The sequence below is a fragment of the Raphanus sativus genome, chromosome 6, assembly GCF_000801105.2.
Source record: "Raphanus sativus cultivar WK10039 chromosome 6, ASM80110v3, whole genome shotgun sequence".
Taxonomy (NCBI): Eukaryota; Viridiplantae; Streptophyta; class Magnoliopsida; order Brassicales; family Brassicaceae; genus Raphanus; species Raphanus sativus.
Window position 1 is genome coordinate 10,555,520 of NC_079516.1, and position 15,552 is coordinate 10,571,071.

The 15,552-nt window shown below is 29.4% G+C and overlaps 1 protein-coding gene across 1 annotated transcript; it reads left to right on the top strand.

Moving 5' to 3' along the window:
* Positions 1-2,933: 2,933 nt before the first annotated feature.
* LOC108806026 (DEAD-box ATP-dependent RNA helicase 22) lies at positions 2,934-5,734 on the top strand. Its single transcript, XM_018578037.2, has 8 exons — positions 2,934-3,374; positions 3,621-3,917; positions 4,002-4,115; positions 4,199-4,677; positions 4,773-5,079; positions 5,157-5,309; positions 5,421-5,472; positions 5,574-5,734. The coding sequence occupies exons 1-8, from the start codon at positions 3,060-3,062 to the stop codon at positions 5,621-5,623; spliced, it is 1,767 nt and encodes a 588-aa protein (XP_018433539.1). The 5' UTR covers positions 2,934-3,059; the 3' UTR covers positions 5,624-5,734.
* The last annotated feature ends 9,818 nt before the right edge of the window (positions 5,735-15,552 follow it).

A 15,552-nucleotide genomic window follows, 5' to 3' on the forward strand; every position in this document is an offset into this window, starting at 1 on the left:
AACGAGTGTTGATGGAGTTGCTTTTTCAGTTGATTGCTACGGTTTCTTATATAACTAGTATTATCATCCCGTGCTAAGCACGGGCCAGTTTTGCTTGCATTCAAATTAGTTTGTTTTATAAATATAGAATATTTTACTTTTCTATCAAAATTAAAGATGATTTTTGTCACATTTCTCTGGAGTTGGATAAACGTGTAAAGCTAAAATTAAAGTGTCAACTGAAACAAAACAGTTTAGAGTGTTAGCTGGATTATTTTGTTTTTTTCTGATACCCATTTTTGGAATAAAATTTTACCAATAAATAAGAAATAAATATCAACACGTAAAAAATAGTTAAAATATCATTTATGATCCATTTAGTTTTGTTTATAATTTTTTTGGTAAATAATTATTTTAAAATATAAATATATTTATTGTTAATATATGAAAATGAAAAATTAAAACTAAAATAAAATCTTAGAAAACATTAATTTTTTATTGAAAACTATATTCAAAGGTATTGAAATCTGATGACCAGTTACCAAGATGCAGACAAAACTCTGAGTTCATTTGAAGATTTACGGTAGAAATATACTTAACCATCTTCAACCTGAATCATGCAAAGAGAATTAAAGACCATTAGAGAAGTTAATTTGAGAAGGAAAGAAAATAAATCTGAATAAAGGCCAAACATAAATTTTTATGTATTTTTTTTGCTACACCTACATTCAAAACAAAGAAATAAATGATGGAAAAAAGGAGAATAAATCGTATGCACCTTTCGAGTGTGATCTGATCTCTGTTTTTGTGTCTAAATTTCGTGAACGATCTGCTGAGGGTTTGATTGGTCGGAATTTTTGTTGAGGTATGCCTGTTGGCGTCTCTATTTTATTTCAAACCCCTCTGTATGAGGATGAACCTCTGTAGTGCTTCTCTATCATTTTAATGGAATTTTCGGTGACAAAAAGAAAACTGCTTGGAAGATATCTAAGAGATATAAACTGTCAGAACTCAGAACACGTGACATGATTGGTTATAGGCTTATAGCTGACATGATTTTTTGAAAAAAATCTGAACGTGTTGTTAGTGATATGAGAAATTTAAGGCTTTAGACTTTTACAGTTGCTAAAAAATGTGATCGAGAGAAGATTTTTTAATTGATTTTTATTTTCAAAATATATATACACATGTCAGGATTTGATTCGCCGGACGACTTGCGATTTAGTATATAAGGATTTCCTAATGACTAATATATCCTTGATTATAAGCATCAGTTGTAATTCTACGATTTTATTGTTAAGTTTTATTTGACAATTTTTAATATATAAACTTTTTATACATTTTTAATTTGTTAAAAATGTTATTACATAATAATATAATTTCAAATTCGGTAAAATAAATTCATAATTTGAAATAATCAAATAGATAACACCCTTCAAAATATATGTTTTTAATTTTTACAGTTTGCATGCAATATATTTTTTTATTTTTTTGTCATCCTCATAAACTATTTTAAACATAGTTTTAAACTTTGCTAAAATAATATTTAGTTTTACAATAGAATATAAATTTGTTTAGGATCATTTAGCATCTATAATTTTAATATATAGGAGGATTTTATAAATAAATATATTGTTATGTTCAAATAGTTTAGACATATTATTTTAGAAAATTTTATACATGGTTTATTGTTTGTTGTTATATGTGTTGATTATATAAGATATGATATCTTAATGATGCCAACATGTTAAATAGAAATAAATGAAATATGATTTTTTAGTAAAAATTCATTTTAAAAAAAACCATACATGAATAGAAGTTGTAACTTCTATTTTAATAGAATATAATATATATATATATGAAAAAATACCCGCACGGTCGTACGGATCAAACTCTACCACATACCTATAACTGTTTGTTTGCATACGTATATTTATCCTACGTTGATACATTATTAATTTATAAAAAATTACTGTATTTCGTTCTTCTTCATGTTTAACATATTAGTCTTAAAACGGATTTTAACTATGCTTATAAAACATGAAATTAATTTTGGTTGCCAAAAAACTTATTTAATGTGAATTATATATTTTACATAGTTCACCATTAAATTTGTCTACATCATTTTTTTAATAGATTATAGGTGTGACAAAATTTTAGATTTTGAAAAAAAAAATCGTGACATGATTATATAAAAAATATATTTAATAGTTATTTTAAATTTTAAATCTATATTATAACATGTGATCATAATCTTTAAGAACATTAATATTTTTTTAATTTTAACAAAATGAGAACTCTAGATTTATACATATATATATATATATATATATATATATATATATATATATATATATATATATATATATATATATATATTACATTGATTTATCATATTAAATTTAAAATAAAAATCAAAATATGATAACCTGTTTGTATTTTATTTTAAAGATTTAAAACTGAAATGATCATAATTCATTTTAAATTATAGTTGATATATTTAATAGATTTGATTAGTATCCACCCCTTCACAAGCAAATTCTAAAACTCTCTCGGATTTGATCAATTATAGCCTTATCTGCAAACAAATCAACACGTCAAGGACTGCTTAGATGATTAATAATCATCTCAGCTTCCATGATTCATAAGCGGTCTTTAAATTTCGAATTGAGATTATGGTATGTGAGTGAAGATAAATATATAACAAGACAGCTTGAGAGAAGACAGCATGTTTCAAAAAAAAAAAAAAAAAAAAAACAAGACAGCTTGAGAGAATGAAGACAAATGTGACATTTGGGACGGTAAGAATGTAAGAAGTTATGGATTTGATTGTAAGAAACTAAAAGTTGCGAGGAAAAACAAAAAGCTCAAACGCACAAGGTGAATTTTTTGTTTTAGCAATGTGGGACGACGAATAAAGAACGGGAACTAAAAATGCTGCCGTTCTAAGCTCAGGGCACAAGTGTCCCCGATACGTCAACGTTTAGTTGCCTCAGAAATTAGAATCTCATTTTTGCTTAAACCCTAAACCCTTTTAGATAGATTTGACATTCTATCTCTTATCCGCCGTTTACTTTCCGATGATTCTCTCACGCTCCGTCTCCGTTCTTCACTCCTGCAGAGTCTCCTCGGCGCCGAAACTCATATCCCACAAGCTTAACCTTAAGCTCTCCTTCCCTCTCGCTTACGGCTCTTCCGCGTTGATCTCTCTCAACCGATCTGAAGGGAAATGGATCCGTGTGTTCTCGTCGTCTGCTACTGAAGCTGAAGTAGATAGAAAAGGCAACGACACGTTTTTCGCGGACCAAGCCGTTTCTTGGAAGTCTCTTGGCTTGTCCGATAAGGTCTCCGTGGCTCTTCGTGATTCTGGCTTCGGAAGACCATCTCTTACTCAGGTTATTTTTATATCATTCAGTCGAATCTTGAATTTAAATTATATGGTTCAGTTACTTATAGTTGTTACGTTGGTGGGATTGCAATATAGTTTTCAGGCAGATAAGTTTTGAAAGTAAAAGTGAGAATCTTTCTTACTACTAAATTGAGTTTGTGAGGTTTGTTAATTTGGTCGGATTACAATCAAGTTTTAAGACAGATTAGTTGTGAAAGTAAAGAGAGAATCTTTATTTTTTGTTACCTGTTAGGCTGTTTGCATACCGTCGATATTGTCTGGGAAAGATGTGGTTGTTGCAGCAGAAACAGGAAGTGGCAAAACACATGGATATCTTGCTCCGATTATCCATCAGTTAACCAACACCGCCGCTCCTGATTCCGAGGAGCTTGCGAATGGTGAAGAAAGGCGGATGATGGCACTTAAGGAGATCTCTCTTGTTCTCTGCCCTAACGTGATGCTATGTGAGCAAGTTGTTCGGATGGTTAATGGTCTTCTTGGAGAGGACGGTAATCCTCTTCTCAGAGTTGAAGCTGTTTGTGGGTCACAGGTAAGTAAACACCATTTCATTATCTGTCTTTTTTGGTATCTGTAGCTGCTGAATATGGGAAGTTGTTTCGTTTTTTTGCTTCAGGGTTGGCCTGATAAACAGCCTGATATTATTGTTTCCACCCCTGCTGCTCTTTTGAATAACATTGAGCCTAAAAGAAACAGGCGTGTGGAGTTTCTTCGTTCTGTCAAATATGTGGTATGTTTTCTTTTGTTTAGTAGAGCTGTATTGTACTTGTATTGTGGGCTTGTCTAATGATGAATATTTGTTTCACCTTGCAGGTGTTTGATGAAGCTGATATGCTTCTCTGCGGAAGCTTCCAGAATCAGATTATCCGTCTGATTAACATGCTGCGTTTTGATGAGAAACAAGCGTCTCGTCTGGCTACTTCCAAATTTGGAAAACCATTGGAGATTGATGCAGACTCTTCAGCACAATTTGATTTAGAGAATGAGGATGATGATGATGCAGATTTTGAAGACGGGTCTATCTCTGATGAAGAGGAGGAAGAGGAAGAGGAAGAGGAACTCGAGTATCTTGATGATACCACGCAAATCCCTACCGTTGAAAATGGAGCTGGTCCTGATATTAGAAAGGGGTGGAGAAGAGTGAGAAAGATCTATACCCGTAGCAAGCAGTATATATTTATTGCGGCCACGCTTCCAGTCAACGGGAAGAAAACTGCTGGAGGACTTTTGAAACATATGTTCCAAGATGCTGTCTGGGTTAGCGGAAGCTTTCTTCACCGAAACAGTCCTAGGTGAGAGCTTCTCTCTCTCTCTTTCATCTTCTTTCATAGCATTAGTTTGTAAGCTACTTCAACTCACGGTTGTGGTTGTCTTTATTATTTTTTAGACTGAAGCAGAAATGGGTTGAAGTCACAGTAGACACACAAGTTGATGCTCTCATAGAGGCTGTAAACAACAACAACAACAGTAGCATAGACAGGACGATGGTGTTTGCAAATACAGTTGAGGCGGTTGAAGCAGTAGCCGATGTACTGGAGAAAGCTAGTATCCAGTGCTATCGTTATCATAAGAACCATACACTTGAAGAGCGTGCTAATATATTAGCGGACTTCAGAGAAAACGGTGGTGTCTTTGTCTGTACTGACGCAGCTGCACGTGGAGTTGATGTTCCTAACGTCTCACACGTTATTCAGGTTCCTTTTTTCTAATTTCAACTCGACACACACTTTGAAGTACTCACCTCTCTAAAACTATTTTGTGTGATTTGCAGGCGGATTTTTCTAGTTCTGCGGTGGATTTTCTTCACAGGATAGGTCGAACAGCTAGAGCTGGGCAATACGGAACGGTGACAAGTCTATACACTGAGGCTAACCGTGACTTAGTGGAAGCAATCCGTGAAGCAGTGAGGACGGGTCAGCCAGTGGTATAAATTCTATCAAAACTCACATGAATCTACCTCTGGTAACTTAGCAATAACAATAGCATATTATTTATGGTGTCTCACTCTTGCGTTATGTTTGTATGAAATATTCAGGAAACTGCGTTTAGCAGGAAAAGAGGTTTCAGGAACAAGCTAAAGAAGAGAGGTAAGAAACTAGAATCCATAGGTGCAAAACATTGTGGAAGATAGAGAAGCTAAGAAAATACTAAAAGCATTGTGTTTTTTTTTTTGTGATTTATGTTTCAGCTTTCTTGAAAGCAGGAGAAGCGAAGGAGTCTCAAGCTGTGCGAGCTTAAGTAGTATTCTGTTGTTGTTTTTTCCTTTGTTTGTATATAAAACTACCTCAAAATCAGTTAAGAACTTCGATCACTTTGTTGTTTCAATAAAAAGAGAATATGATTGCTATTCTTTTCAAGTTTCAGCTTAATTGTTCTCATACCTTTTCGACTATTTAAGTGGGAAGTTAAAATGGCAAAATTTAGAGAAATTAAGTAAAATAATGTTTGACAAATAGTTTGTGATGAATTTTCATTTCATATTTTTTAACAATTAGTTTTTTGATGATTTTACACCATTTTATAGCCCTTTGGTTTTATCCGTCTTCGTTCAACTCTATCTTTATTGTTTTCTCTGTTCTTTCTAGCTTAATTGGTTTTGTACATTTTCAAATATTTGAGTAGAAAGTTGAAATGGTAAAATTTTAGAGAAATTAAGTTAATAATGTGAGACAAATAGCTTGTGATGAACTTTCATTTAATATTTTAACAATTAGTTTTTGGTGATTTTACACCCTCATTTATACCATCTCTATCTTCGTTAACCTCCATTTTTGAGAACATCGTGAATAGCTAAGGTGTTATGTATCTCTTGCTAACGAGTAAGCTAAATCTGGTGTTCCATAACATACATCAAACCACTCACTGTTAGAGCATATTGAACAATGTCATATCTTCCTTTTCAATATATGTTTCGGACTTTGTTGACCGCTAGCTCAATATAAAGTGTATAGCAAAAAAAATGCTATCACACTTTAAACTTGTCCATGTGAAACTGTCTAACTACTCTTGCGTCAAAACAAAAAGAGAAAGATTATAGAGAAAACATCGTGTTAAGAAAGGTTATGAAAGAACAAACTACTTTACGAGTTTAGAAGGCGTTGGAAGGTGACTATCAAAGTAAGACGGACCTAATCGCATTTATCTAAAGTAAAATTTTGCAAGTTTCAAAATGCAAGAGCAGAAAACTATTGAAGAGAATCTTGATGTGTTCCTCAAGCTTGCAGATGACTTTACCAGTTTAAACATAAATGTTTTTGACGAAGATAAAGCCATTCAAGTATTCTCAAGTTTACCATCTCAGTCTGACTCTCTATGTTATACATTTAAGTATAGAAACGGATCAGAGACCTTGACCCCAAAGGAGTCACAGTGGCGGAGCAACCTTAGACTCAAGGGGGTCATATGACCCATATCAAATCTACAAAACTTAGCTTTAGGCTTACTGGGACTCCGGCTTACTGTCATATTAGTTGTTGTGGTCTATTGGTAAAAATCTTCTTTTATGTCTTCCCATTTCTTCGAAGAGGCCTAGTGTGGTTGAGTTTCATCCGGTATGGAGTAATTTCTTTTGAGAGTCCTTGTGGGGCTAGCTTCCATTTTCGAATGGCGATCTTGCTTTCCTGGTTTTCCACTGTGTCTTCCGGGATGGAGTTATGGTTTCTTCCTGGTCTGTTGTTTCGTGTTGAGTGTGTTCATCCCCCCAGGACCGGATATTTCTGTCTCTTTGGTGATGGGGTAGTTATGGAGTTGATTCGCGCTTACTGATCATTTTGGATGTAGGTGAATTTATCCAATCGTTGCAGAGCTTATTGTGTCTATCACCTCATGTTGACTTTTAAGTTGAATCAAATTATAGAAACATTTCTTAAACAGCTGGTACCTGAGCTACTGTTGAGTCCAGATCGATGTATAGGCACAGTGATGGGAGTCCCATCTGGATCCAGATTGAACCAATGTCGTTTGGAGGAGGATAGTAATGGTGAAGAGATCTCCGGCAAGTATTTGACACGTCATCGAGATCATATTTAATGCTTCAAATTTTCTATATGTTTTTGGTTGAGCAAACCACGTCGGAATTGATTCTTCTCCAAGCTACTTCGTTCTTCATGGGCCAATTGTTCTCAATGGTTCTTTGAGATATTGGGGCGGATCCTTGGACAAGGCTTAGAGTGGATGAAACCCATGAGGCCATTAGCTAGGCCATGTGTTGATTCCGATCTGGGTGGCATATTTGCGACATGTTGTTTATGAGTTTCAAAACCCCTTTCGAGATCAGTTTTTCATTTTTATTGTGATTTTACCTGATGTCTAATTAAGAGATCGACAAAATAGCTCGGTCCAAGAAGACTAGAGCTCGGTCCATTAATCTCATTAGGTCGACTAAACGACTTTAGGGAAAGCTGCGGAGGGATCCATGCATGTATAAAAGGAGGAGGCGAGGCATAAAGATATAGAGAAACACTCCCACACAGACAGGTGGCGAGCTAGGATTTCCTCCGTTTAGCTTTACTTTTTCCGACTGAAAGTGCTATTTCGACTCACTCTCGTCGAGTGTTGTCTCCTTTTCTTTTTATTGTTCATACACTATTGTAATCTCACTCATGGTCAATAAATATAAATAAGAGTAATACAATCTGTCTATTAGTGAAAGAAAAAGAAAGAAATATGAATCTGGTTGCTTTCGTTTTCCCGGGATAGATGTCAATACTAACGCACAATTGAGTTTGTTCATATCATTAAAACTGATCAAACTCAGATTCAATATTTACATTAGGAAAATGCCATCTACATATCTAAGTGGTTGGCCAAGTGATGAAACAAATATGTAAATTGACATTTTTTAACTGATGTAAATCGACATTTTTTGTATTGTGTATATCTATACTATTCCCCAAATAAATTCAAACTTATTCTACCTAAATATATTTCCAAAACCATGGACACATATATAATTTGTGGCTCCATACTAATTACATAATCTCAGCTAATGAATGTTTTGGCCATAATCTACCTAAGTTTCAAAACCAACGAGTTTGTTATTGAGTTTGACCTATAAAAGTGATCAAAATCTTTTTTCTCTCTCAAACAGCTGTTCTATTACTCAGTCTTGAGGTGGTAAGTGATCAAAAGTTTCATATGCACTTCTCAACAACAATATTACTTTCATACACATGTGTACTATAATTAGATGAACATATACTACAATTTGATGAACATATAGTAAAATGTCTCAATTTACGTGGTATCCTATATGTTTTTAAAAATGTAATTTGAATAAAAAATTTAAAAGAAGCAACAAAACATGTTTCCGGTTTGCAGATCCATAACAAAAAATCTCATATGTTAACTTGTCCTTAATTTTAGAAATAATTTGTTTGTTGTATAACTGTTTTGATCAGTTCTGCAAATGGTTATTATTTTTTACAATGAATATTATTTGTTGTATAACTGTTTGTTATTTCTAAATGGATACTATTTTAAAAATAAAGTATCTATTATATTCGTTCTAATTTTAATATGCTAGAAATAGTCCCTGTTAAAATTAATTTATATGAGGATAAAATTAAAAAAAAAATTCTTCATAATTAATATATACTAGGTGATTTCTAGTGCACATGCACTGGTATAAATATTTACGAAATAATTAACTTATTATAATTATAAAATATATTATTTTGTTTATTTATAAGTTTTAGATCATTTTGTAATTTATATGTATAGTAAAAACATAATAAATAGTATTAAGGATCATTATGTTACCATCATAATTAGATATGTGATTTTTAAATATAATATTTTATATTAAATCATATATTTAGTTTTGGGTATTGAGTCACTTGAGCAATGATATTTTTTTGTTTTATTAATTATGTTAAAGTTAAATTATTATTTTCTTAAATTCAAGTAGTTGAGTTCATCCTACTATATTTGTATATATTTTTTGTAAATTTCTATATCTGATATATGTTTTTCAAAAAAATAGAAAAAATATCAAATCTAAGTTGCGTTAATAAATATAACTTATAATATTTTAAAAATTCATGCACATTTATGAATATATAAAATAATTAAGGTGATGATTGTTTGGTTAGTTTTTAGATTTTTATTTTTGGTTTTTAGTTTCTTGTTTTTGGTTTTTAGATTTTTGGTTTTTGATTTTTGATTTTGTAGTAGCTTTTAGTTTTTTTGAAAATCATGAATGGTTGTCTTAGATTCTAGTTTTTTGGTTTTTTGATTCTAAAGTTAATAAAATGAATAATTATTAATAGTAAAACGTTTATTCTGAAAAATAAAAAATAAAATATTATTACCAAAACACATATAAAATTATTTAATAAAATTATCTTAAAACAAACTGTAAATATAAAATAAAACTATCTTGAATCCTATATAAAATGAAGAATATAGTAATAGTAAAATACTGTAAAACCAAAAAATAGAAAATATTAGATATTGCTCTGTGTGTTGGACGAGTTCTTTTTGATATTTTAATTTTATTATAACATAAAAAGTTAAATTATAAAAGATAAAAATATCAAAATAGCACCAAACCAAGTTTTTATCACAAAAATAGCATCACAAGAAAGAAAATGACCAAAAGAAGTTTATTGAATGGTAAATATGAATTTATAACCTTTGGGTTAATTAATTTAGGACTTAGGGTTTACAGTTAAGGGTGGAGTTTTAGGAATGTGTTCAAATATTTAAAAACAAAAATAAATATTAAAATTTTGAAAACAAAAAGGTGCTATTTTGTCATTTTATTTTTTTAGTGTTATTTTTGTGACAAAAACTTAAAAAGTAGTATTTGCGAGAATTGTCCAAGTTAAAATGTGCTTTTATTGTATATTTTAGGATTTTTTTACATATGCTGTGCGAAATAAAAAAACTATTTTCCTAAATAAAGCCAAAATTATTAACAATATATATATATATATATATATATATATATAATTTTAATGACTAACTTTCAGATTATTAATTTATTCTTTTGATAAGTAAAATTTTATATGATTTATTTTGTAGTTTACATTATTTTATTATTAGATAAAATGACATTCTAATATCATCACAGTTTGATTTTAGTACAATAAATCTTTGTTATGATTAGCATATCTATTTTGAAACTTAAATGATTAGCATATTTTGCCCAAAAAAATGATTAAGCATATATGTAAAAAACTTACGTGGTTGATTATTTTAAAATGCCTTGGTTATATGTGTTGGGGTGTTTATTATCAGATCTCAGACTTTTTAGCTAAGACAGCTAGATCCTTTCATAGGAAGTTACGTTTTATTGGTTGTTCTCTTCCGGTCTGGTTATCCAGACCACCTCAAGTTTGAGTAATGGAATAGCCGTTTGCCGTCAAAAAAAAAAATTCGTAGGTTAGATCATGATTTTATTTATTTGTATTAAATGTTCAAATTCGTTTTTAAGCAAAAAAAACTGGGAAAAGTTGGCTTTTGGTTTTTGTTTATAAATAGATAGTTTTTTAAAAATTATTTTTCCTAGATTTTAGGAAAGCTATTTTGCAAAAAGCTTGATTGGAAGAAAAATGGTTTTTGGAAAAACAAAAACCAAAAACTAAAACTAAAACTATAAATAACCATTCTCTAAATCAAAATAATTGGTTGATTTGATTATCCATATTGTGACTAGTTTGGTTATTCATATTTTAGTATATTGGGTTATATTTTTTTTGGAAATGAATCAAAATAGTTTATTATACTAAAATAAGAATAACCTTATTAGTTAGAGTTTGCTTAGTTTTTTTTTGGTCAACTAAAATTATTAAGATTGTGTATACATTGATATATGTCTTTTTGATAAAATTAAAAAATTGAAGAGTTGAGAAATTCATAAGATAGTTACCCCAAAAACAAATAAATTTTATCCTCATCAATTTGCATATATTCGGTTTAAATCAAACAATATCTATCTATTATATTAAAACAGAAGTCATGAACTTTTTCATGTGTGATTTTTTTTAAATGGACCATCAAATCTTACATAACTTAATCATCATATCTTTTAATATATTTATCTTTATTTAAAATACAAATAAATATTGTTTAAGAAAATTCTAGGAAAATCTCTTCAGAATCATTTCAAAACTTACTTCCAAGATTTATTTAATTTAAAGTTAAATTATCATAGAATATAACTAGAGTTTCAAATTATTATTTTTTATTTATGAGCGAAAATGACAATATTTTTATGATTATAACAATTTAAATTTGATTAATTTAAAAAAAAAAACATTTTATAAAGATCTTGAAAAGATTTTGTTGTCGACAAAAAAAAAAAAGAAAAGATTTTGTTAGGAAGAAATATTCCTTAATGTTTCAAATAAAACAATCTTATCCAACTACAAAATATTATAGTTTCTCTTTTTTTTTTTTAAAGAATTTTTGTAGTATTCTAAAAACAATTGTTGTTTTAACGGTATCTCAAAATATTTTTTCTCTCCGTTATGTAGATCCAACTTAATTTAAATTCATATACATTTCAAATTTAGAAATAAAACGAAATTATGTAAAATGGTATTGTTATATAATATTCTCAAAAATAAATTTTTACTATATTTATAAAATTTATTGGAATAAAACTATAAGTCACAAAATATAGACATTTAAATTTATATAATACATATAAATTACATTAATTTAGTGATATTTTGTTATATGAACTAAAATGTTATAGTATATAAAAAGAAAAAACTCGCACAGTCAAAATCTAGTTAAATTTTAAATGTCATTCTAATATTGTTTAAATTGTTTATTAAGTTTAATTAATAACTAGATCTTGTGGAAGCCCCCTTGGTCCAATGGTTTGACTAAGGGTTCATGTAATGCTTCTACACCCGGAGGTCTGGGGTTCAAACCCCAGAAAATAACAAATTATGCAGCTTTGGAGAAACGGATTACAGGAGATCTTCAGCTTGGTGCAGGGCGTACCATCGAACATGGATCTCATAGGACGGCTCGGAGATGTGCAGTCAGGCGTGTATTCTCACAAGATGGTAGAATTGTCGGCTGTATAATCGTCTTTGTAATATTCTCATCATTGTAATAGCATAATTAATCGATAATAATCGATCCAGACGTTAAAAAAAAAATAACTAGATCTTGACCCGCACAACCGTGCGGGTGTTGGATTTCAATTTTATAAATGTAGAAATCTTCTTTTTATATCACTGGTAACAAATATTTTTAACATTAACCATATTTAAAAATGTTAATATGATTTTTCTAGACCAAAAATGTTATAGTTTTCATCTTTGTCATCTTATTAGTTGTCTTAAACCATTATGTATATTTGTAGATTCTTATTATATATTTATTTTATTATATTTGTGTTTAATTATTAGACAATTAATAGATATGAAAATTTAACTGATTTGGTATATAATTTGTATTTAACTCATATATTGTTTAGATATCATATCTAAATGTATAAGTAATTAAATAATAATTATGAATTTAGTAATTATTTGCATTTTGTGATAATACAATATTAAAATATATCGTTTTATGAATAAATTCTGTACTATTTTATATATTTTGGAAGTTTTTCAGGTAAATCTATATTCAAATCATATAGATAATTAAAATTTGAAGTTTTTATGGTATGCAAAGTCTAACTTTATTTCGTGTATTAGGAGTTTTTTTATTAAAAATATAGAAAATGAGGATTTAATGGTATTTTAAAATAGTGATATTTTATTGGTTAACCAATATTGTTTATGGAATCTCCTATTGTTTCACTTGCATTTTTATGTAAAGGGATAAACAGTTTGAAGTTGTTATGGAATATCTAAATTGATTTTGTGTATCTCAAATTTTTCAAATTTAAAATATGACCACAAAATGAGAATTTTATGTCATGTTAAGAAATTAAAATAGTGATCTCTAGTTATTATTAATCAATATTCTTAATATCTTTTTACCTTGGTAAGTTTTGGTTGGATACGTTTTAAATGAGAGATGACGATTTTGGAAGCTCAATGAAACCAGATATTGCTTGACTTGTTAACCAAATTTGGGTTTTGATATTTTAATATACTAAAGGAAATTAATTTATATAATCTTTAATTTTTTTGTATTCATCTAAACTGTTTGGTTTGATTTTATATTAGTTTCTCATTTTGGACATAATATGTATGCAATATGGTATATCTATATAGAGTAGGTAAGTTTATAACTATTTATAAACCAAAATGCCCAAAAAAATACCAGGAATTTTTATCTGAAAATTTTAAAACTTTCTGAATTATCCAAAATGTTTTCGGAAAAACGAAAAAAAATCTGATATTTAATATGAATACCCCAAATTTTGTGACTTTTTAATTTAATTAACTGAAAAACAGAACCAAAACCGGAATTAAATGGGATCTGAAATGATCTCATATATGAGCATGTTCCTAATTTAATACCCAAACCGAACCGAACAAACAAACCAAATTTTCTAAATACCTGAACAGATCATAAATCTCTAGAACCGAAAATAAATAACAAAAAATCAAAACAGAACCTAAAACCGAAAGCTCAAGGCTACTTAAACCGTTCCGAGAATTACCTTGAACCGGTTTGTTCAGACGATGAACAAAGAGTTAATCACCTACATGTTTGTACTTGTTAATAAACATATATAATTGTTTATACTTGGTTTATATGTTTATAATTGTTTAGTTATTTAAGAATATGACAAATCGTTCCCACTAACCGATTTGGTCAGATTTTACTAAATAGTTAATGACATTTAAATATAGTTCGGTGGTTAAGGGGAAATAAATAATATGTGGTATAATAGATAGGTTGTTTCTCGGAAAATGATAATGATGAGAATTGAATGATACGTTTTTTTAATTAATGACTTCTAGTGAGAGGTCATTTTTTAAAATATCACACATAAATCAAGGTTCTGACTTCTGTTTTAATATATTAGATTGTAAAAAACATTAAAATAAATATAATAGTATATGATCAATTTTGTTATTAAAAATTATAGTCATTTAGAAAACTAATATAAAAAATCTTATCTTATCTTATATAACAGCTTCACATTTTCAAATAAGCATTTGGTTTTAAAATAGTTACAAAATAATCAGTTTATGTTGTTTTAAATTATTTTTAATCATCTGATAAAAACTAAATTTATAATAAAATTATTATTTTTGAATAAGCATATCTATATTATTTTATTCTTTCAATTTATTTTGTATAGTATATCTTAAAAAAATATATACATTTCTTTGATGTTTCTGTTTTAACAAATACAAAGAATAAACATTCATTTATATATGGAATCTATATAATTCATATTACATATACTGTAATTAGCCTTTTATTATTTATGTATTTTTGTTAAAGAATAAATTGAAGTTAAAAAGCTTATTAAAGTTTTATTAAAAATAAATAATAATAAAATATATTAAATTTATTATATCCAAAGTAAAAATATTATTATCTTTAGACGAATCCTCTGTTTGTGTTTGGCGAAGGAGAGTACGGCGTTACTGACATACTCTACCCGGCTGCGAGAAGCAAACACCACGAAGTATTCCGTCTGATTTAGATTTCGCGATTTAGACTTGGTAATAACCAATCATGTATTTGTGCTGCATGTTGTTAGTGGAATGTTAGTATACAATGGTACGTGACTTCATTAGAGCCTTTGGTTTATGTTTTGACAACAGCTACTCTGCTTAAATTATGTTTTCTTTCATTGTCTCTGTTTGTTTGTCTTCATGCAGGTTCTTAGTGGTATAAACGTGGGTAGAAACTGCGGTTATAACATGTATGTCAACATTTCTTCCCCCCGCAGTCTTTTTTTTTCTGTTTGAAAATTGCTTGCAAGCTCCATATAGCTAGCAAGAAGTTTGAAACTTTTTTTGTTCAAGATAAGAACAATATAATGGAAAATGACTGCATGTTATGCTTCTATGATCTCTGCCTGCGTTTTTATCAAATATAGCACTTACCTGACATGTTGATTCCATGGCAGCGTGCTCGTGAAGCCTTCATTTATGATGTCCCTTCTGCCTCCATATCTTATGATTGGTATGTGTATAGTAGCCTCGAGAAGCCAATATTTTTTCTTTAGCCTTCAACTTTTTAATTCATTCATCCTTAATGCCCTCTCTAGGAAACGTGGGGAAATCAAT

Excerpts from the sequence above, each read along its gene's own strand:
- LOC108806026 (XM_018578037.2), top strand. The coding sequence starts at position 3,060 with ATGATTCTCTCACGCTCCGTCTCCGTTCTTCACTCCTGCAGAGTCTCC. Across the intron at positions 3,375-3,620 it reads GAAGACCATCTCTTACTCAG|GCTGTTTGCATACCGTCGAT; the intron begins GTTATTTTTATA and ends GTTACCTGTTAG. Across the intron at positions 4,678-4,772 it reads CTTCACCGAAACAGTCCTAG|ACTGAAGCAGAAATGGGTTG; the intron begins GTGAGAGCTTCT and ends ATTATTTTTTAG.